Source organism: Panthera tigris, chromosome A2 (genome assembly GCF_018350195.1).
Source record: "Panthera tigris isolate Pti1 chromosome A2, P.tigris_Pti1_mat1.1, whole genome shotgun sequence".
Lineage (NCBI taxonomy): Eukaryota > Metazoa > Chordata > Mammalia > Carnivora > Felidae > Panthera > Panthera tigris.
The window spans coordinates 21176700-21198033 of NC_056661.1; the positions used below are offsets into that span (position 1 = coordinate 21176700).

A 21334-nucleotide genomic window follows, 5' to 3' on the forward strand; every position below is an offset into this window, starting at 1 on the left:
GAGCACCCTACCCTCTTTATTTGGAGAAAATCCCAGCATAGGTGGTAGGGAGGGACCTGTCCTACACAACAGTGGGTAGAAGTAAGCAGACGGTAGCACTGCCAGCAGCCTGGCACCCAGGCAAGGGGAGATCACTCATGCTTGAGTCTTGAGGGACTAGAGTGAGGGCAAAGGAATAGAGAAAATGAATTCCTAACCCCCATGAAGGGCACGTAAAGCAGAGTGGAGCAGCGAGCAACCAGGGCCCACAGTGGTGAATGACATTAGGAACAGCAATGGCACCACAAAGACACTGTGTGTTGACCTCAGCTGTACCACAATGTCCCTGAGTTCCTCCCACTTCTCTAAGGCTACTTCTCCTGCCTACCTTCCTAACAATTCCATGAGCTACCCAGTATCCTTTCAATGGATACCACTTCTACTGGAGTTATTCAGAGTTGGTTACTATTGCACCAGTACAAGAAACTGGGACTCGCTGCAAAAGGCACTAGAAAACAAGTGACAAGGCTCTGGGCTGTGGAATCAAAAAGAAAAGAAAGAGGAAGGAAGCTAGGGTCAGGAAGCAACATGCAGAAAGGACTAGAGAGTCTTTCATCAGAGAGGTAAGAAAGACCATTACAGTAATTTGGACATAAATGGATGAGATCTTGATTAGGGTGATGGCAAAAGGAGGTGCTTCTATGGGGTTTCTAGAAGGAAGAACAGACAAGATAAGCAGTGAGGTCTTGGAGAGAAGACTGGGGCTAGGGCAGGGGTTTCCAAAGATCTGATTTGAACTTCAGGATTATAAAAACATCTTCCCCCCCAGATAGACATTAGGAACCGCAGAAATTTAGGTTCCAGGAGACTAAGTCATTACCAGCAGCAGCTAGGGAGCTGCCTTAAAAACCAGGTGATACATTAGGGAATCTGTATTTTAACATTCTGTGAAAATGTATTACAATACCAGTAATTACTACACTGTTATTCTTTACTGCTCTCCTAGAACTTGATTTAAAAAAAAATTTTTTTAATGTTTATTTATTTTTGAGAGAGAGCACGCGAGCGAGAGAGCCCAGCAGGGGAGGATCAGAGAAAGAGGGAGACACAGAATCCGAAGCAGGCTCCAGGCTCCGAGCTGTCAGCCCAGAGCCCAACGTGGGGCTAGAACTCCCAAACTGCGAGATCATGACCTAAGCTGAAGTCGGACGCTTAACCAACTGAGCCACCTAGGCACCCCAAACTCTCCTAGAACTTTAAAGCCAATGAAGTTTCTCCCTTCTGGCAAACCACTTGCTTTCAGTCTCCTTTCTCAACGAGACTATGCAACACATTAAAATTTCCTTTTTGTTTTATCTACCAGGAGCCCCAAACCTTCCTTACTCTGGGAGGATCAGTAACTCACACAGTCCAAGGCCACATCCCATAGGTGCTCTGTGAGATGCTTCACATGCATGATCATTGCCCCCTCCAACTCTGCAAAGTGGGAACACTACACTCAGTGCACAACAGAGGAAAGCAGGAAAGTCGCCTGACCGAAGCAACACAGCCAGTAAGGAACAGAGCTAGGAAATTAACCCACGTCAGCACAACTCTAAAGACCAGATTTTTTGTAAAATTTAGCTCCTTCTCCCTACACTTTCCTTAACCTCTGATCATCAAGTTTTAAATTTCAGTCACTGATTCACTCAATAAATATCTATGGAGAGGTAGGAATAGTGCAGGGGTTAAGAGCACAGACTCTGGAGGCAGAATGTCTGGATTCAAATCCTAACCCTTCTCCTTACTAGCTGATGACTTACGCAAGTGACTTATCACCTCTGTGCTTCAGTTTTCTCATCTGTGAAACAGGAATAATAATAGAGTCCACCTCACGGAGTGGCTATAAAAATTAATCAGCTAATGCATATAAAGCACTTAGAACAGAGCAAACACCTACCAATGCCAGGTGAGTGTTCTGCTGCTATTGCTGGAGATACAGGGAGGAAGGCACTCGAAGAGAATGAAGTCTCTGTTTTCACTAACCTTACACTCTAAAATATGTTGCAGGTAACTTATTCTGAGATATCCTAAAACTATTTGGAAGCAGGTAAGAATAAACAACAAAGCTTTAATGCCAATGTATCTTTCACAACCAGAAACATCTATGCCCAATGCTTTTTAATTACTGTCCTAATTATTGTCTTTTTAAAATATTGTCCTATTGTTACCATGCCAATGAAAATTCTGCTTTCCTCCCTATAGAAAAAATGCTAAAGAGACACCATGCTGCCTTTTCCAAAGCTATAATCAACTAATCCATTTACATTATATGCTAAAAATCCCTTACAGAGACATCTGCTTCTCCATTTTCTAAAAGCCTCTAAAAGAGACCACAAGCCAATCTTCCCTAAACTACATATAGTTACATATGGTAATCTGCATACCTGTATCCTCTGGGCAATGGTCTTGAGATCTATAGGCTCCTTAATTATTGCATAATAATCTGGATATTGCTGGAAGACAAAAACCCAGGCAGGCTAAATAAATGAGAAGTATCCAACTAATAAGAAAACAAAGAAGTACACTGACAACGTATTGATCAACTGAACAGCTCTGTGAGGTGCAAGGTTACTGACAAAGCTGTACAGCATACTGTTATGTTTGAAGCAGACAGAATTTGATTTTAACCAGCTTCATGAAATACACAAGAGTATGCTGTAGGAGTTTACAGTTAGCATTTGGTAATTATCATTATCCAACTAACACACCATAATTTAATGTTTTAAAAAATTCTAAATTCACAGAATCACACAGTTTTAAATTTAAGGTTCTAACGTATCTATTCCTGGCAATGAAGTAGAGGAATGTTTCTGAATGTTCTCATAAACTCTTAAAACTGCAATCTAAATCACACAATATTATCCTATTTCATATAAAATTGTTAATGGTCTACAAGACATAAGGGTGCATGCTTGTTAGCTTCAGGTTTAAAGCTTTCACTTATTTTGGCCAAATTAATTTTCTACAAAATAAAACATTTTAAGTAAAACTACATTAAAGAAACAGTAAAATCATAAGCACGTTCTGCTTTCTCAGCAAAGACTACGTCAACACAAGAAGTTAAGCGTGTTAGAGGAATGTCCCTGAAGCATCTCACAAAGCCCACAGTGTGTTCACTGCCTTGAGCCTTTCCTACATCTTTAGTTCCTTAGAGGAAACAACTGAAGTTGACCAAAAGTCAAAAGTTGGTAGATGAGAGAGGTGTCAGGGAAGGTGAGGCTGTGCTCTCCATGCTCTTCTGACCTGTTCAAATCCTTGCAGCCCGTACAATAACAAAAAGCCAAGAGGTTACAGCCTTCACTCAGTTGCTGGGCTGAGGGCATGATCTCAGGGATGCTACCTCTCATCTGAGTCCTCAGCGTATCCCTTCTTTTTTAATCCCTACTGTGTGTGGGGGGGGGAGGGGTGGGAGGGGTTGTTTTTGGGGGTTTTTTGGCTTGATCCAACCCCTTTTCTGCCCCCCTCTTAACCAATACTACTTCTGAGAAACAGTTCAGAAGACAAATTATGACAAGGCCACCCAGGCTGGGATAGCATGTAATCCCGGCTGTTGGGCCCACAATAGTCAGAATCTCCTCTCCCACTTAGCCAGTCCAGCCTAGGAAGGGCTCATAAAGGAAAGGTAAACACTGCTCCACCCTCCCAGCCTCAGTCCTTACTGTCTTTGAAACTGTCACTCTCTGAGGGGCCAATGGGAACCTGCTTTTTCCAACCAACTCCTGCTGCATGGTGTCCCTGGAAGCCGTCCCGGAATGGGGGAACAGAATATCAATGTTTTAGTGCTCCAAGTCACCTTTGGTGGCTTGACCACTAGTGATGATCTCCTGTTACTCAGGAGTAGATCTTGAGTAAAGGCTATACTCTTTTCTCATAGTTTTATTGTGATTAAAGATACAAAAGATTTACCATTTAACCTTCTAAGTGTGTGGTTCGGTGGCATTAAGTACATTCACATTATTGTGCAGTCATTGCCATCGTCCACCTCCCAAACTTTTCATCTTCCCAAACTGAAACTCCATACCCACTGAACAGCAGCTCCCCCCTTTCCCTTCCTGTCAGCCCCTAGAAACCACAATTCTACTTTCTCTCTCTATGAATTTGACTACTCCGAATACTTCCTACAAGAGGAGTCATGCGATATTGGTCCTTTTGTGACTCTCTTCTTTCACTTATGTGTTCCGGGTTCATTCTTACTGTAGTGTGTGTCAGAATTTCATTCTTTCTTAAACGCTGAATAACGCTCCATTGTGTGTATATGCCACATTTCATTTATCTATTCATCTGTCGAAGGACATATGGTTTGCTCCCATGTTTCAGCTACTGTGAATAATGCTGCTATGAACATGACTGTACGAATACCTCTTTGAGATCTTGTTTTCAGTTCCTTTGGGTATGCACCCAAAGTGGAATTGTGGGATCATGCGGTAATTCTATGTTTAATTATTTGAGAAATCATCATACTGTTTTCCTTTTTTTTTTTTTAATTTAAAACATTTGAAAAAAAAATTTAAACATATGACCAATATCATCATTATGTTTTTATAATCAGATCCACACTTAGGATAGATAGCAGTAGTCATATATGCTTTCTTTCTTTCTTTCTTTTTTTTTTTTTAACTTTTTTTTTAAAGTCTATACCCAACATGGGGCTTGAACACATAACCCTGAGATCAAGAATCACATGTTCTACCAACTGAGCCACCCAACTGCCTCTAGGCTTTATTTCTATGTGAGAACTGTCTTACAACTAGTCAAGACACACCTTTAAATAACCAGTCTTGTCGGTGACTGATGGGGAAAGCTGCAAGCCACTTATCAGTCAATAAGCACTTCTTACACACCTAGGACATGCTGGGTTCCAGCTACATGGCAGGGACACAAAAGAAAATACGATATAATCTTTGTTTTTCAATTCAAGAACCAGGGAAGAAGGTAGATAAATAGTAAATGATCACAAAGGAGTTATGTGCTACAGTGGAGTACCTCTGAAAGTATATTCTTGTCTAGAAATACAAGAATGCTGAGGCCATGGAAATTTTTGTAGTTCCACAGCTAAAGTGGAACTTTAGCTATGTTCATTGCCTTTTAGGTATGAAGCCACAACAGGCCCTCCCACTTTTAAAGTGTCTCACTACTCTAGAAAGTTCCTCCTCTTTGGGGTAGAAGAGTACTAGTCAGTCTCTCTCTTCTCCATCACCAGGAAATCCAGAGACATAAAAGAGGAAGAACTCATTTAGCTTCCTCTCATTCTGTCCCTGAGCAAAGAGAATGTTTCGTCTCTGTTATAAATAAAAGGTTTAGTTTAGGTACTTACTTTGTTATTTAAGAATTACCAATCTTGGAAACAACCCAAATGTCAATTGACAGATGAACGGATAAACAAAATGTGGTATATGCATACGGTAATATATTATTTAATGTTTATTTTAGAGAGAGAGAGAGACAGTGACAGAGAGTAGAGGAGGGACAGAGAGAGGGAGACACAGAACCCAAAGCAGGCTCCAGGCTCTGAGCTGTCAGCACAAATCCTGACACAGGGCTCGAACCCACGAACTGCGAGATCGTGACCTGGGCTGAAGTGGGACACGTAACCGACTGAGCAACCTAGGCACCCCCAGTGGAGTATTATTTAGCCTTAAAAAGGAAGGAAATTCTTCATGGATTCCATGAATGAACACTGGGAAGGAAATTCCATGGATGAACCCTGGAATACATAATGCTAAATGAAATAAGCCAGATATAAAAGGAGAGATATTGTGTGAGTCCTCTTATTATCAGGTACTTAGAGTGGTCAAATTCATAGAGAGAGAACAGAGAATGGTAGTAGCCAGGGCTGGGGGATGGGAGGACATGGGGAATTACTATTGAATGGATACGGAATTTCAGTTAAGGCAATAGACGTACAATATGAATGTACTTGACATCACTGAACCACACACTTAAAGAGGTTAAATGGTAAATCATGTGTATTTTATGACCATGAAAAACAAAAAACAAACAGTAAGAATTACCAATCAAAAACAAATATTTTTAAAAAACTACAACCTTTAGGCAAGTAAAATTATAGAACATGTCTTATGTGGTTGCTATTGAGGCCACAAGAAGGATCTCTCAGCAGCCTCCAATGCCTTCCGTTAACTTACCTTATTTGCTAAGAACTAAGTACAAAACCAAAAACAAAACAAAAATAAAAACACTTTAATTGATTCCCCTGTCTTTAATTACATCACTTACCACTTTAGAAGGCAGTTTCTGAAAAAGCTCACTAATGAGACGTCCTGATGGATTTGTGGCTACAACTATGGCTTCAAGAAGCTGCTCCAGGATCTCCTTCAAGTAACTTGGAGAAGACTGGGAGGAGGGGGTTAGCAGGAAGGAGAGAAAGGAGAAAGACTGTGAGAAAAATCCAAAAATAAATGCCAATATTAAACAGCTTCTAAATTTTAAAGCTAATTGAAAAAAACAACTTCTAAACAGTACTTATTTTAAATGTAAGTTTCAAGAATACCACAAAAGTGCTCTGATGTTGGACCCCCAGAATGATGTATGTGAAACTAATGAGGCTCCTTGTATTAGTTCAGTAACTAAATCTCTTAGATCAGGTCCTTTTACCAAACTCTAATGGTGCCATATGTGTGAAATGATGGAAATACATACCTTTTTAGGGTCTGAGCAACTGAGACAGAGAAAACATGCTCGGTGATACCTGACCATCTCTATATCTGCTGTTCATATCTACTGAAGTGTTGATATTCTGGTACAACGACATACGTTTTTTACCCATGGGGTGCATGGCCAGATCTAACAATAGAATTCAAGCTATCTCAAAAGTGAAGGACTGGGGCACCTGGGTGGCTCAGTCAGTTAAGTGTCTTAGTTCGACTCAGGTCATGATCTTGCACTCCGTGAGTTTGAGCCCCGTGTCGGGCTCTGTGCTGACAGCTCAGAGCCTGGAGCCTGCTTCGGATTCTGTGTCTCCTTCTCTCTCTGCTCCTCTAGCTCTCATGCTGTCGCTGTGTCTCTCTCTCTCTCTCTCTCAAAAATAAATAAACATTAAAAAATTTTAAAAAGTAAGGACTATTATTAAGTCAACTAAAGTATCTCATTTCTGCTCTGCAGACTGGCTGACTTACTCCTCCTGCCTTAGCCATCATTTCAACATGAGAAAGTTTATGGCCCAAAGAGTACGTGGCAGGGAAGGGTCTGAGTCTGAAGCTAGTTTTTATTGTGAGCAATGGCATGTGTCAGTCAAGAGTTATATTAAATGTACTTCATGTCCAAACCATGTTTTGTACATATAAAAGAAAGATTAATGGTATTTCTGGTTTAAATCATAAAAGCACTGTTATTTGCGTCCTCATTCATCCAACATGTCTTTTTTATTTAGTATAGTCTCAATTTTAAGGTCCAACGTTAACTCCACAGAGAGCAATAACATCTCTTGGGCCTTGTGCATCGTATCTGGAAATAGCAGACACACAACAAACATTTAACATATAAAAAACATGTGATTAGCTGTGAGTCCCTAACCATATAAGCTTAGAGAACCACCAGAACACCAATGATAGCAGACTAAATAACCCATGTTTAAGTCATTTACTTCCTGGCTGAAACACAGCACCACAGAGTTAGCTTCAAAGAGAGGAGAGTTCTATTCTGCAGCCAAGATTCCTCTCCTTCCAACCCAACTAGCTACTTTGGAAACATGCATTGCACGTGACAAAGGGAGTGGGGTGTGCAAATGCATTCATAAACCTATTTCCACAACTGGGAAAACTCCAAGGAAATCATTCTGAATTTAAAAATAAAAGCTTGAAAATTCCCTCTCTCTCCACAAGAGCTTAGAATAAGGAAGAAGCTTGGGAGGTATAAATATGAGTGTGCAAGATCCTCCCAATTTCTCACCAAAAGAAACATAGGCAAGTCCTAAATGTAGGCAATTTCATTTTTTGACTAGAACCTTGGAGGCCTATAAGACTCAGCCCTCTGTAGGTAATGTTCTACCCGAGAAAGCATGGGGTAAGCTGCTGTTCCTATATTAATATCAGAGAGTAAAATTCCAGGGAAACCCTAGTTAACTGCCTTCTACCTATTTTAATTTTTTTAAAACGTTTATTTATTTTTGAGACAGAGAGAGACAGAGCATGAACGGGGGAGGGTCAGAGAGAGAGAGGGAGGGAGGGAGACACAGAATCGGAAACAGGCTCCAGGCTCTGAGCTCTCAGCACAGAGCCTGACGCGGGACTTGAACTCACGAACCTCAAGATCATGCCCTGAGCCAAAGTCGGGCGCTTAACCGGCTGAGCCACCCAGGTGCCCCGCCTTCTACCTATTTTAATCATTTAACTGGGAGAAAGAAATTGACAAAGTGCCTAGGAAGTACATTTTGAGACTCTAAGTAGTTACATTTTTGAGAAATTCACCCTACCACTTCTTTTTTCTGTGTTGAGAGTTTCAGCAAAAGGCCTGTTTAGATTAATTTAGGGAAGAAAGGGGAAGGCTCTGCTTTAGGTATCTCACTATTTAGCTACAGATGAGATGTCCTTCCTTTTACTATCCTTTTTCCTTTTTTAAACATGTGTGTTCACTCATCAAGTATTTAACAGTACCTACATGCCACACACAGTCTAGATGCCAGGAACAGGTGAATAAGGCAGTATCTTTTGTGGAGCTATCATTCTCCTTGGTAGAAGACAGAAAGTAAACATGTAAACAAATAAACAAGCTATTTCACATACATTGATACAAACTAAAGACCACAGAACAGAGTGATGTGATGATGGGAAAGGAGGGATGTGAGGCAAACAATTTAGATAGAGGGTCAAGAAAGTCCTCTCCTAGCTGACGTTGTTTTAATGGATGTTACAATCATGAAAAAAAAGGGAAGCCTGGGTGGCTCAGTCAGTTGAACGTCCGACTCCTGATCTCGGCTCAGGTCATATCTCACAATTTGTGAGTTCGAGCCCCATGTCGGGCTCCTCGCTGACAGTGCAGAGCCTGCTTGGGATTCTCTCTTTCGCTCTCTCTCTGTCCCTCCCCACCCCCCCAAAAAAGAAAAAAGAACCATGAAAAAGAGCAAGTCACAGAAAGAGCCAAAGGAAGCACGTTCTAGGCAGAAGAGCAACTGCAAAATTCCAGAGGCAGGAGCATACCCTGGCATGTTCTAGGAACAGCACCAGTCTAATCTACAAAAATATCCCTAAGGTGATTCTCCTGATTCTGCAACTTTTAATCACAACACTGCCCACCTTTATAAGATACCTCAATCTAGCAATACTGAACAATCCTTGATAATATGAAGGTTCTCCTTAAAACTGGGAAGGAAATATGCATTAATGTAAGAGCAACTCATGAAAATAACCACTCATGGCATACACTGTCCAGGATGTCCTAGTATCCCTTGCAATTGCAGTGGGGCTCTCTGGCTGTATGCCCCTTTGCCCTCCTAGTTACCAACACAACTCCACAGGAAGCCCAGCTGCCCAAGCAGCACAGAAGAAATCACAGGCAGGGCCCTTGTCTACCTCCCAGTGGTCCATCTCACCCATTCCAGCTGCACACTTACTCCTTCAGTCACTGTGCCTTGATTGTCTTGCCCATCGTCATCATCATCTTCATCATCTGCTTCTCCTTTCTGAACAAACTCATTTCTTGTTCGAAGGTACAAATCCCAGAGTTTGCAAGCAGCTTTATATTCAGGAGAATCTGGCTGTACATTAACAAAGAGAAGAGAAAAAAATAGCACTTTAGTTATTTTATTGTAAGTCAGTGACTACTTTTAAAGTATCCTAATCCAGAAGAGACTAGTATTCTAAGACATAACTTTGAAACTTAATTATAAATTTAGAAATCCTTGTGATTAAAGATACACGGGCCTTAATTCCTCCTTGGAACTAAGTGTATGTTTTAAAGGCATTCTAGAATCATATTATTTTATTGATTTATAACCTACTACCTCATTACAGAAAGACTTGAGGGATAATATAGATGATTTGCTAAATTAAGACAAATTATTAGTGATACACTATGAAAAACACTTTTAAATTTTATTAAATTTTTTTTCATGTTTGTTTATTTTGAGAGAGAGAGAGCACAAGCAGGGGAGGGGCAGAGAGAGAGGGGGAGACAGAGAATCCCAAGCATGGGGCTTGATCTCACAAACCATGAGATGATGACCTGAGCTGAAATCAAGAGCTAGATGCTCAACCAACTGAGCCACCCAGGAGCCCCAAGAAAGACAATTTAAAAAATAAGACCCAATTTAAGGGATATAAGTAAAAAGGATAGAAGCTAATGATTTTTCTAATACTACTTCTACTTTTTAAAACTATTTATTATTTTATTTGAAGATTTATTTTCCTGAATAGGGATGAACTCAAACTGAAACTTTCCGGTAAAAGCAATGCTGGATGCAATCTTAAAACCAATCAATCAAATAAACAAAACTTCCAAAATGCATCCATGTGCTGCCAATAAGGAGTAAGCTATGTTCAAAAAAGCAAGAGTAGAGGGGCGCCTGGGTGGCTTAGTCGGTTAAATGTCAGACTTCAGCTCAGGTCATGATCTCACAATTTGTGGGTTCAAGCCCCGCATGGGGCTCCGTGCTGACAGCTCGGAGCCTGGAGCCTACTTCCCATTCTGTGTCTCCCTCTCTCTCTGCCCCTGGCCTGCTCACACTCTGTCTCCCTCTCTCTCAAAAATAAATAAACATAAAAAAAAATTTTTTTTAAAGCAATAGTAGAATAAAAGCAGGAACTCAGATGAATAAGCAGAACACAGAAGCCAATGTTCACCTGAGGATATTTTTTATTTTGTTTTGTGTTTTTTTTTGTTTGTTTGTTTGTTTTTTTGTATTTTAGAGAGAAAGAGAGAATCTCAAGTAGGCTCCATGCTCAGTGTGGAGCTCAACACAGGGCTTGATCCCATAACTCTGGGATCATGATCTGAGCCGAAATCAAGAGCCAAAATCAAGACTCAACCAACTAAGCCACCCAGGTGCCCCTCACCTGAGGACATCTGTAAGACAAGATAAAGCTAAGCTTTAGTTTTCAAGGCTCCCTGAGGCTACAAGAACAAGAGATATAGGTCAAGGCCCACCAAAAGCTGGGATTCCAAAGGCCACAGTTGCTGTGTTAAGTGGGAATTCAAAACAATTCAGCCTCCACCTCAGCCTCCACACAGTTCAACCTGTTCCTATCTCAAACCATGGCATTGCAGGGAGAAAGAGAGGTACGGGAATGCTCTGCTCTGAGAACTCTTCATAAGCTAGCCCTAACAGAGACAGGCCAGTGCCTGGGATAAGCAACACGCTTCCCTGAATGAACTCAACTTCAATATAAGCCTCAAAGGATCTCTAGAGATCAAGTTCCAAGAAATATGAGCTCAAGGTTAAAATCCATGAAACACACAAGAGTGATGTCAGCAGAAATGACCACAAAATCAGACATGCAAGTATTTCAGATACTGGAACTATCTGCCACAGAATTAAAAATAAGTAGCTTGAACACGCTTAAAGAACCAAGGGGGTAGAAAATATAAGTACAGAAGACCCTGAAAAAGAAACTATTTCCAAAATATGAAAAATATAAAATTAAAATGTAAGAACTGAATAGATTAGTTTAAGAGGAGATTACAAAGTAAACTGGCAGAACTAAAGAAATTACCTAAAAAGTAATATAGGAGGGGCACCTGGGTGGCTCAGTCAGTTAAGCATCCGACTTCAGCGCAGGTCATGATCTTACAGTTTGTGGGTTCGAGCCCCGTGTCAGGCTTTGTGCTGACAGCTCAGAGCCTGGAGCCTGCTTTGGATTCTGTGTCTCCCTCTCTCTCTCTCTGCCCCTCCCCTTCAAAAATAAATGTTAAAAAAAAAAAAAAAGCAACACAGGCACTATAAAGGGAACTATGAACTGTTAGGAGAGACAGAGACCTGAGGGAGGTCTAACAGAACTCCAATCAGAGTTCCATCAGGGGAGAGAGAGAGAGGAGTGGGGCAGGGGCAGTATACAAAGACATAACAGCTGCAAACTTGTCACAGTTGATGAAAAACACCAACTCCAAAGATTTAGGAAGCCCTACAACTTCCAAATTATACAAAGAAAAAGACATTCATATCTAGACATATCACCATGAAACTACAGAACACAAAAGACACAAGGAAGATACCAAAGACAGCCAGAAAGAAAAGATAGCTAACCTTTAAAGGAACTAAAATTATACTGACAGAGAACTTCCTGATGGCAATAAAAGAATAAAGAATAGGAGCACCTGGCTGGCTGAGTAGGAAAAGCATGTAACTCTTGATCTCGGGGTGATGAGTTCAAGCCCCACATTGGATGTAGAGATTACATAAGATAAATAAATAGACTTAAGAGGCGCCTGCGTGGCTCAGTCGGTTAAGCATCTGACTTCGGCTTAGGTCATGATCTCACAGCTTGTGAGTTTGGGCCCCGTGTCGGGCTCTGTGCTGACAGTTTGGAGCCTAGAGCCTGCTTCAGATTTTGCGTCTCCCTCTCTCTGACCTTCCCCCACTCATGCTCGCTCGTTTTCTCTCTCTCTCTCAAAAATAAACACTAAAATAACTTTTTTAAAAAGAATAAAGAGTATAATGCAAATAAAAACAAATACCATATATAAAACAACATTACTTTATGGGATTAAAAATCTGTCAACAACAGCGGCACCTGGCTGGCTCAGTTGGTGGAGCATGGGACTCCTGATCTCGGAGTTGTGGGTTTTAGCCCCACATTTGGTACAAAGATTACTTAAAAATAAAATCTTAAAAAAAACCCTGCCACAACAGAACTAAAATACAAAACATCAGTAGCATAAATAGGGAGATCTGAGTTGAGTTATGCTAAAGTCTTTGTGTTGTTTAGAGGGAGGTTTAAGATGCTGATTAACTTTTGACTTTGATAAGTTAATTATGCATATTAAAACTTCTTAAGAATAGATTATCAACAGATCTTAGAATCCCCAAATCACAAGAAAAGAAGAGGGAATAATAACAAAATGAAACCAAAAGGCAGAAAGAAAAACAAAATAAGAAAAAAAAAATTTACAAAATGAAATAGAAAGTAGAAATTTAGATGACAGGAATACATCCAAACATAATGCTAATTACTAAAACTGTAAAGACATGAAATGTTCCAGTTAAAAGGCAAAGATTATCACCTGTATTAATAGAAATTCATGTATATGCTGTTTACAAGTGATATATCAGCATGAAAAGGTTGAAGGAAAAGAAGGCAAAAAAATAAACTAGGTAAACATAAAAATAAAAGCTGACATAACTACACTAATATCATATAAAACAGACTTCAACAAAAGACACTAGTAATGATACAACAGAACCCCCCCAAAACTTCAATTTGCTAGGACAATATAACAATTTTAAACTTGTATGCTCACATTTGCATATTAAAACTTAAATAATACACAAAAATACATAAAGCAGGAGGGCCAGGGTGGCTCAGTCAAGCATCTGACTCTTGACTTTGGCTGAAGTCATGATCTCATGGTTCCAGAGTTCGAGCCCCCTCATCAAACTCTGCTGATAGCGCAGAGCCTGCTTGGGATTCTCTGTTTCCCTCTCTCTCTGTCCCTCCCCTGCTTGCTCTCTCTCGAAATAAATAAAAAAGATTCTCTCTCTCTCTCCTGCCCCTCTCCCCTACTTTGCATGAGCGCTCTCTCTTAAAAAAAAAAAACAAAAAACAAAAAAACAACTAAGAAAGCAAGCAAAAAAAAAAAAGGTGGTATAGCGATATAATAGCATATTATATAGTCATAAGAAAGAATGAAATACTGGGGCACCTGGGTGGCTTACTCAGTCAGTTGAGCCTCTGACTTTGGCTCAGGTCATATCTCGTGGTTCCTGAGTTCAAGCCCCACATCGAGCTCGCTGCTGTCAGCACAGAGCCTCCTTTGCGTCCTCTGTCCCCCGCCTCTATCTGCCCCTCCCCGACTTGTGCTCTCTCTCAAAAATAAATAAAACGCTAAAAAGAAAAGTTGGGAATGCAAGCTGGTGCAGCCACTCTGGAAAACAGTATGGAGGTTCCTCAAAAAACTAAAATTAGAACTACCCTCTGACCCAGCAATGGCACTACTAGGCATTTATCCAAGGGATACAGGTGTGCTGTTTCAAAGGGACACATGCACCCCTATGTTTATAGCAGCACTATCAACAATAGCCAAAGTATGGAAAGAGCCCAAATGTCCCTTGATGGATGAATGGATAAAGAAGATGTGGTATGTACACATACATACACACACACACACACACACACACACACACACACACACACAATGGAATATTACTCAGCAGTCAAAAAGAATGAAATCTTGCCATTTGCAACTACATGGATGGAACTGGAGGGTATTATGCTAAGTGAAATTAGTCAGAGAAAGACAAAAATCATATGACTTCACTCATATGAGGACTTTAAGAGACAAAACAGATGAACATAAGGGAAGGGAAACAAAAATAATATAAAAACAAGGAGGGGGACAAAACAGAAGAGACTCTTAAATATGGAGAACAAACTGAGGGTTACTGGAGGAGTTGTGGGAGGGGGGATGGGCTAAATGGGTAAGGGGCACAAAGGAATCTACTCCTGAAATCATTGTTGCACTATATGCTAACTAATTTGGATGTAAATTAAAAAAAATAAAAAATAAAACAAGTTAAAATAAAAATAAATAAATAAATAATTAAAAAAGAGAAAAAGAAATGAAAAGTAAAGAAAGAAGTACTAATATATGTTACAGCATGGATGAACTTTGAAGACACCTCCGTGAAAGCAGCTAGTAACCTAAGGCCATACAGTATTCGATTCCATTTACATGCAGTGTGCTGAACAGGAAGATCCACAAGGAAAGAAAGTAGATTAGTGGTTGCCAGAGGCAGGGAGGAAGGGAAATGGAGAACACCTGTTAATGGTATGGTTTTCATCTTGGAGTAGTGAAAATATTCTGGAGGCAGATAATGGTGATCTTTGCACAACTTTGTGAGTATACTAACCCTCCCAGAATTCTACACTTTTTTAAAAAGTGTGAATTGTATCTCAATTAAAGAAAAAAAAACCATATATATATACACACAATATTAAGAATAAATCTAATAACATTTTGCAGAATCTTTATGAAGCTTTACTAAGATAAATTAAAGAAGACTTAAATAAATGAAGACATATCATATTCAAAGACTGGAAAAGTCAGTATCACAATTATGTTAATTCCCCAAAATATGATATAAGGAGTCAATGCAATCCAATAAAACTTCCAACAATTTTTTTGTGCTTGACCTAACATACTAATAATATAGACATGTATGAGAAAAGGGCTGAGAAGGGGCGCCTGGGTGGCTCAGTCGGTTAAGCATCCGACTCTGGCTCAGGTCATGATCTTGCGGTCCGTGAGTTCGAGCCCCGCGTTGGGCTCTGTGCTGACAGCTCAGAGCCTGGAGCCTGTTTCGGATTCTGTGTCTCCCTCTCTCTCTGACCCTCCCCCGTTCATGCTCTGTCTCTCCCTGTCTCAAAAATAAATGAAAACGTTAAAAAAAAAAGGGCTGAGAATAATCAAGAATGATCAATAACCAGTGCTTTCCTTACCTAATAAGGAATTATAAAGGCATAATAATTAAGGCAAGAATGTAATAGCCCAGTAATAGATAAACTTGCCAGAACAAAAAGAACAAAATAAAAGGCCAGAAAGGGACCCATGAGTACATGGAAATGGTGTCAGCACTGACAGAGCAAACAAATAGGGAGAGGTTGCCACTTCAAGGTGCTGCTTATCCCTGTTAGGAAAAAAAAAATAGGTCCTTACCTCACAGAAGACACCAAAAGCCAATGTGAGCTGCCTTAAAGGCTTACATGCGAAAAACAAACAAACTTTTAGGAGAAAATATATAAGAACTTTTTTGTTTGTTTGTTTCAAGGTTTTAGTTGAGTTCTAGTTAGTTAACATATACTGTAATATTTAAGAGAAGAATATCTTTGGGCGCCTGGGTGGCTCAGTCGTTAAGCATCTGACTTTGGCTCAGCTCATTATCCTACAGTTTGTGAATTAGAGTCCCACATTGGGTGAGCTCGTGCCCCACTTCAGGTGAGCTCATGCCCCACTTAGGGTAAAACACGAGCGGCGGGTGAGCTCCGCTTCTCTCGTTCTCTCTGCCCCTTGCTCACTTGTGCCCTCTCTCTTTCAAAAAAAAAAAAAGAGAGAGAAAGAGAGGAAGAGAGAGAGAGATTATCTCTATAATCTTTGAATAAGAGGGATTTTTGAAATAAGACACAAATAACAAACTACAAAGACTAATAAGTTTGATTATATTAACATAAAAATATTCTGTTCATCAAGACATCACAAAGAATGAAAATAGCTACATAGTGGGAAAAGATACTTGCAACAAATACAACAAAAGAGGATTAGTCTCTACAGTATATAAAAAATTTCTAAAAATATGAAAATGACAACTCCAGAGAAAAATGGGCAAAAGATTTGAACAGACTCAAAAGTAACAAAAATGGTTCATGTTATATGAATCTTCAGTCTATTTTATTTTCTTTAACATGTTTATTTTTGAGAGAGCACGAGTAGGGGAGGAGCAGAGAGAGGTGGGGACAGAAGATCCAAAGTGGGCTTTGCACTGACAGCAGTAAGCCCAATGTGGGGCTCGAACTCAGGAATTGTGAGATCATGACCTAAAATGAAGTCAGATGCCCAACCAACTGAGCCATGCAGGTGCCCCCAGTCTCTTTAGTAGCAAGAGAAACACAAACTCAAACCACTCAATGAGTAAACACTACTTACCTACCAGACTGATAAATATTAAAAAAGCCAAATTATTATCAAATAGGATACCTTCCAAATTTGATGGTTTCTTACCTTATAATAGGCCTTTGCATTGTTAAAAAGGAGCTGGAAGTCAGCAGTCAGCAGATTAACATCATCATACTCTTCCATTTTTAACTTTTGTTGGATTTTCATCAAATCAATGGGCTGAGAAACCACTTCATAATAGTCTGGTTGATTTCTGTTATAATTTTTTTAAAAAAGGTATTAGTCCAAAGCCTATGAAAAGTTATATTTCAAAACTATTTTTTGTCCAACATTCCAAGTGACAGAACATATTAGACTTATTCCATTAGAACTAAAAGGGAGTAACAAAAGGTGCATATGCAAGGCCTTTTTTAAGTATATGTTAGTGACATAAAAACCTAACAACGCTTGTGATGATCATTTATATGCTAAATATTTAAGATTTAGGGCACTAACACTAAAACTATATGTATCTTCTGCAAATGAAAATAACTTACCTTTCATGTTCAATAGTGGCTGAAAACAGATTCAGGTTTCAAAACTCTTTAAAACTTATTTTCTGTATGACCTTCACTATCCTCCCTTCCAAGAAATAATTACCATCCTGGATTTTGTATTTACCATTCCTATGTGTTTTTCTTTTTTTAATAGTTTGGTCATGTTTATTTGTTCTTACGCCCTTTTATCTTTGGTAAGCTCTTTGTGCCAAGGACCACATCTTTCTTCTTTGTAAGTTTAGTAATTGATATTAGAGAAGTTTATACATAACAGGCACTTGATAGTACTTGGCAGAAAAAGCTCCGTGGTCACCAAGCAAAGGTCATACAGGAAATTTCAAAAGTAGTGTTTTTTTTAAGTTTTTTTTTTTTATTATTATATTGAGAGAGAGAGAGAAAGAATGTGAGCGCACACACATGTGCCGGGGAGGAAACGAGAGAGAGGACAGAGAACCCCAAGCAGGATGTCAATGCAGAGCCTGATGTGGGGGCTTGATCTCAGGAACTATGAGATCATGATCTGAACAGAGACCAAAAGTTGGACACTCAACAGACTGAGCTACCCCGACGTTTTCATGGTTTTTTTTTTTAATGTTTATTTATTTTGAGAGAAAGAGAGCATGAGTGGGGGAGGGGCAGAGAGAGAGAGGAAGGAAGAGAATCCCAAGCAGGCTCCATACTGTCAGAGCAGAGCTTGACACAAGGGTCAAACTCATGAACTGTGAGACCAAAACCTGAGCTGAAATTAAGAGTCAGATGCTTAAGTGACTCAGCCACCCAGGTGTCCCTCAAAGGCAGTTCTAATGATAATGTCTTAGGTTGGGTTTTGGGTTCATGGATGTTTATTCTTCTTCTTTCTGGCTTTTTTTCAAACGAAATTTCATGAGACAAGTATATAAGTGACTATTTCTCTCAATTCTCCTTCAGGGGTAGGTAGTTAACTCCATTCTAGATGTATAAGAAACCTGTTATTACATACAAAGAATGTCATGGTCATTAAGGCTTTACTCTCTCTTGGGACTGTGATTGACATATTATAGCCATATATGTAGGATATATTTAATTTTTAAAATCATCTTATTCTGACATAAAAATTGCAGTAACAGTACAAAGCGTGTTTCCCGGAACCACTAGAAAGCTGCTCAGATGAGGTCTTATCACCCCTAAATAGTTTAGTATTTCCTACAAACAAGGACCACTGCTCAACCAACAAAATCAGAAAACTGACTTTGATAGTATCACTATCTAATCCTCAGACCCCATTCATGTTCTGCAACTGTTCCAAAATCGTCTTTTATAGCAAAAGGATCAAGTCCAGAATCGCATGTTGCATTTAGTTCTATTTCTTTAGTCTCTTTCATTCTGAAACAGTTCCTCAGTCCTTCCTCAACTTTCAGGATCTTCATACTTTTGAAGATTACGGGCCATTTATTTTATAGGGTGTCCCTCAATTTGAGTTTGTCTGTTTTCCCAATGAATAAACGCAGGTTACACTTCTTTGGCAGGACTATGACAGACATGATATTGTGTTCGTCACACCTGATAAAATATTAGGTGGCACACAATTTCAACTTGTCTCAGTACTTAGGCGAGGCTGAATTTGATCACTTGATTTTAGTGATGTCCACCAAGCTTCTCAATTGCTCCCTGTATTTTATAGAGCAGTACCTCCTGACTATATTAAGTCCATTCCTAATCAATTTACTCATTTATTTATATCCATATGGATTCCTGGATTCCTATTTGGAAGTCATTAAAATCCATTAACTATTCTGATGTTCAATCTGTTCAAGGTTGGGCCAGTTGGAATCCTTTCAAGATGGTTTCTATTCTCTATGTCCTTTTGACACCCATCACCCTTTGAATATCTGCTTACTTTCTGGCTGCCTAAGATATTACAGGCTCATCTTGTACTTTCCCTGCCATTAAAATCAGCCATTTCCCCAAAGAACTACTGGTGTGTTGCTGCTCCCAGGCTGTCTCAATGGACAAAGCTGTGGATAGACATAAGCTCACTTATACCTAAATTTCTATTACCAACATATTTTGGAAACCATGAATTCACACCAACGTTTCCAATTCCAATCCTACAACAGAGTTCATTCTAGTTTCCTTGCCATATTTGTACTCCCTTTCTTAGATAATGAGAAGCCCGGGTCATATTATTCACAATGTATCTACTACAATGATTCATCTCCTGTATGTAACCAATCTCCTCTTGCTGCTGTCTACCCGGGCCCCACAAGGCTTCTCCTCACCTCACTAAGGCTATAGCCCCCTGCCTGGGCTAGGTCACAACCCCAGCAGATGTCCTCCCGACCCCATCCATGATAGGCCACTACCAACACCACTCTCCCAACATGGACATCCTCCCCTCTCCACTCAGGCCTCCAGACCCTGTGCCAGGAAGTCCTACTACATGACCCCCCTCTTTCCCATGCTCAAGCTGACACTCCGTGACGTGATACTGCTACTGTCCAAACCCTCTCCCCAACACCCCAACACCTGTCTTCCCTGTAGATGTCAAGCTTGCTCAGTCTCACCTAATGGCTTCTGGATTAAGTTCTTCAGGAAGAGAAATGAGGAGGAAGAACAAACTGAATTTTTTAAAACTTTTACCAATCATTTATGATTTTAGTGAACTATAAAATTAAGTATAAGGGAAATAAAAGGAGTACTCATTCTGCTATTCAGACAAAGTACAAGAACATAAAGGTCTTAGCGAGTAACAACAAAGGACCACCTAGGCCTAATATCGATGTCGTCAGTGGCATCAAGGGACTTTCCTAGGGTGAGCGTTAGGGCTTTGTTAACCTGACGTTCACAATGGCTCTCTCCACCTGGACCTGACAGGCCAGTCCACTGCTCCTTGCTGAGGCTGGACCTCAGCAGCCTTTCAGGCTTGGGAGATTATCTGTAGACAACTGAGCACCCAATGAGTACATGTGCCTAGAAAGAACACTCTCTCCCAGAAGCTCTGTGAGAGGGCTCCTCACAAACATTTTCAGACTTACCAGACAAAACAGAAATCAGGATCCCCAGATTTCACTCTCTGTGATAAGGTTAAGACAAGGTCCTCATCTTTTGAAAACGAAATAGTTCTACTAATTTTTCCCGCTTAAATCAACATACGGAAAAGAATAAAATAATAAACATTGTCCCTATTCATCTAGAGGTAAAAGCACAATCAGTATTCTTTCAGACTTCCAGGCACACACATACACAAACAGCACTGTGCAATACATACATGTTCTTGCATAGCAGCTTTTCTCTTTCAACAATAGGCGAGGGCACCCTGCTATGATATGGCAGAACAGTCAAACCGTAAGTGACATTTTTAACCAGAAAAGTGGAAAATACTAGGCTTGACAGGCAGAGCCTACTGGCTATCCCCAAATTCATTTTCCCTTATCCTCAGGATGGCAGCACTCTGAGCTGCTGTGTGGGTACTAAAGAGCATATTCCCCAGCCTTGCTGCACCCAAGTTCTGACCAATACAAGAGCCAAGGTGTACGATACCCTTAACAGACTTTCTTTTTCCTATGGGCTGAAAGACAGCTGTGCTGGTGAGCCATCTCAGGCTATACAGCTAAGAGCGATACCCCAACGACAGCAAAAGAAAGACGGTTCCTAGACCCTGAGAACTTGACAGAACAGAACTTTTATATGAGAAAAAGCAGTTTTTCTTGTTTCGGCCATTGTTAATTTGGGTATCTTAGCACAAGTAGCTTAATATACTAATCAAAACAAAGTCTCAAAAAGAGATTCACAATTGTGTAGCTCTGAGCATTACTGCTCCCCACAAACTCTTAAGAAAACATACCCATTCCAAAGAAGGTAGAGCTGTCCTCTGGTACAGCACTGGGGGAAGGCAATCAGTGCTCACAGGGTGCCACATCTTGGGAAGCAAGGAGACAGTGCTCTAGCACCCAAAGTCTGTATCCTCCACCCCTCAGGACTCACTAACCTGCTGGGGGTGGAAGGCAGCAGATGGGCAGTCC

General features: G+C 40.2%; 2 protein-coding genes across 18 annotated transcripts in view; one reads left to right on the top strand and one right to left on the bottom strand.

The window, feature by feature from the left end:
• Positions 1-21334, bottom strand: part of PBRM1 (polybromo 1) — a 111427-nt gene that overhangs the window by 78233 nt on the left and 11860 nt on the right. For 16 of the 17 annotated variants that reach the window (XM_042979109.1, XM_042979111.1, XM_042979121.1 and 13 more), the window contains 4 exons: positions 16903-17050; positions 9587-9730; positions 6256-6372; positions 2406-2474 (listed from right to left, as the gene is read on the bottom strand). In XM_042979109.1, the coding sequence (XP_042835043.1) occupies positions 2406-2474; positions 6256-6372; positions 9587-9730; positions 16903-17050 (478 nt within the window). Of the gene's footprint in view, positions 1-2405; positions 2475-6255; positions 6373-9586; positions 9731-16902; positions 17051-20347; positions 21131-21334 lie in introns of those variants that run through there. The other variant, XM_042979119.1, reaches the window with a different exon arrangement.
• GNL3 (G protein nucleolar 3) overlaps positions 1-21334 on the top strand; it is a 108152-nt gene that overhangs the window by 63131 nt on the left and 23687 nt on the right. The window lies entirely within an intron of this gene.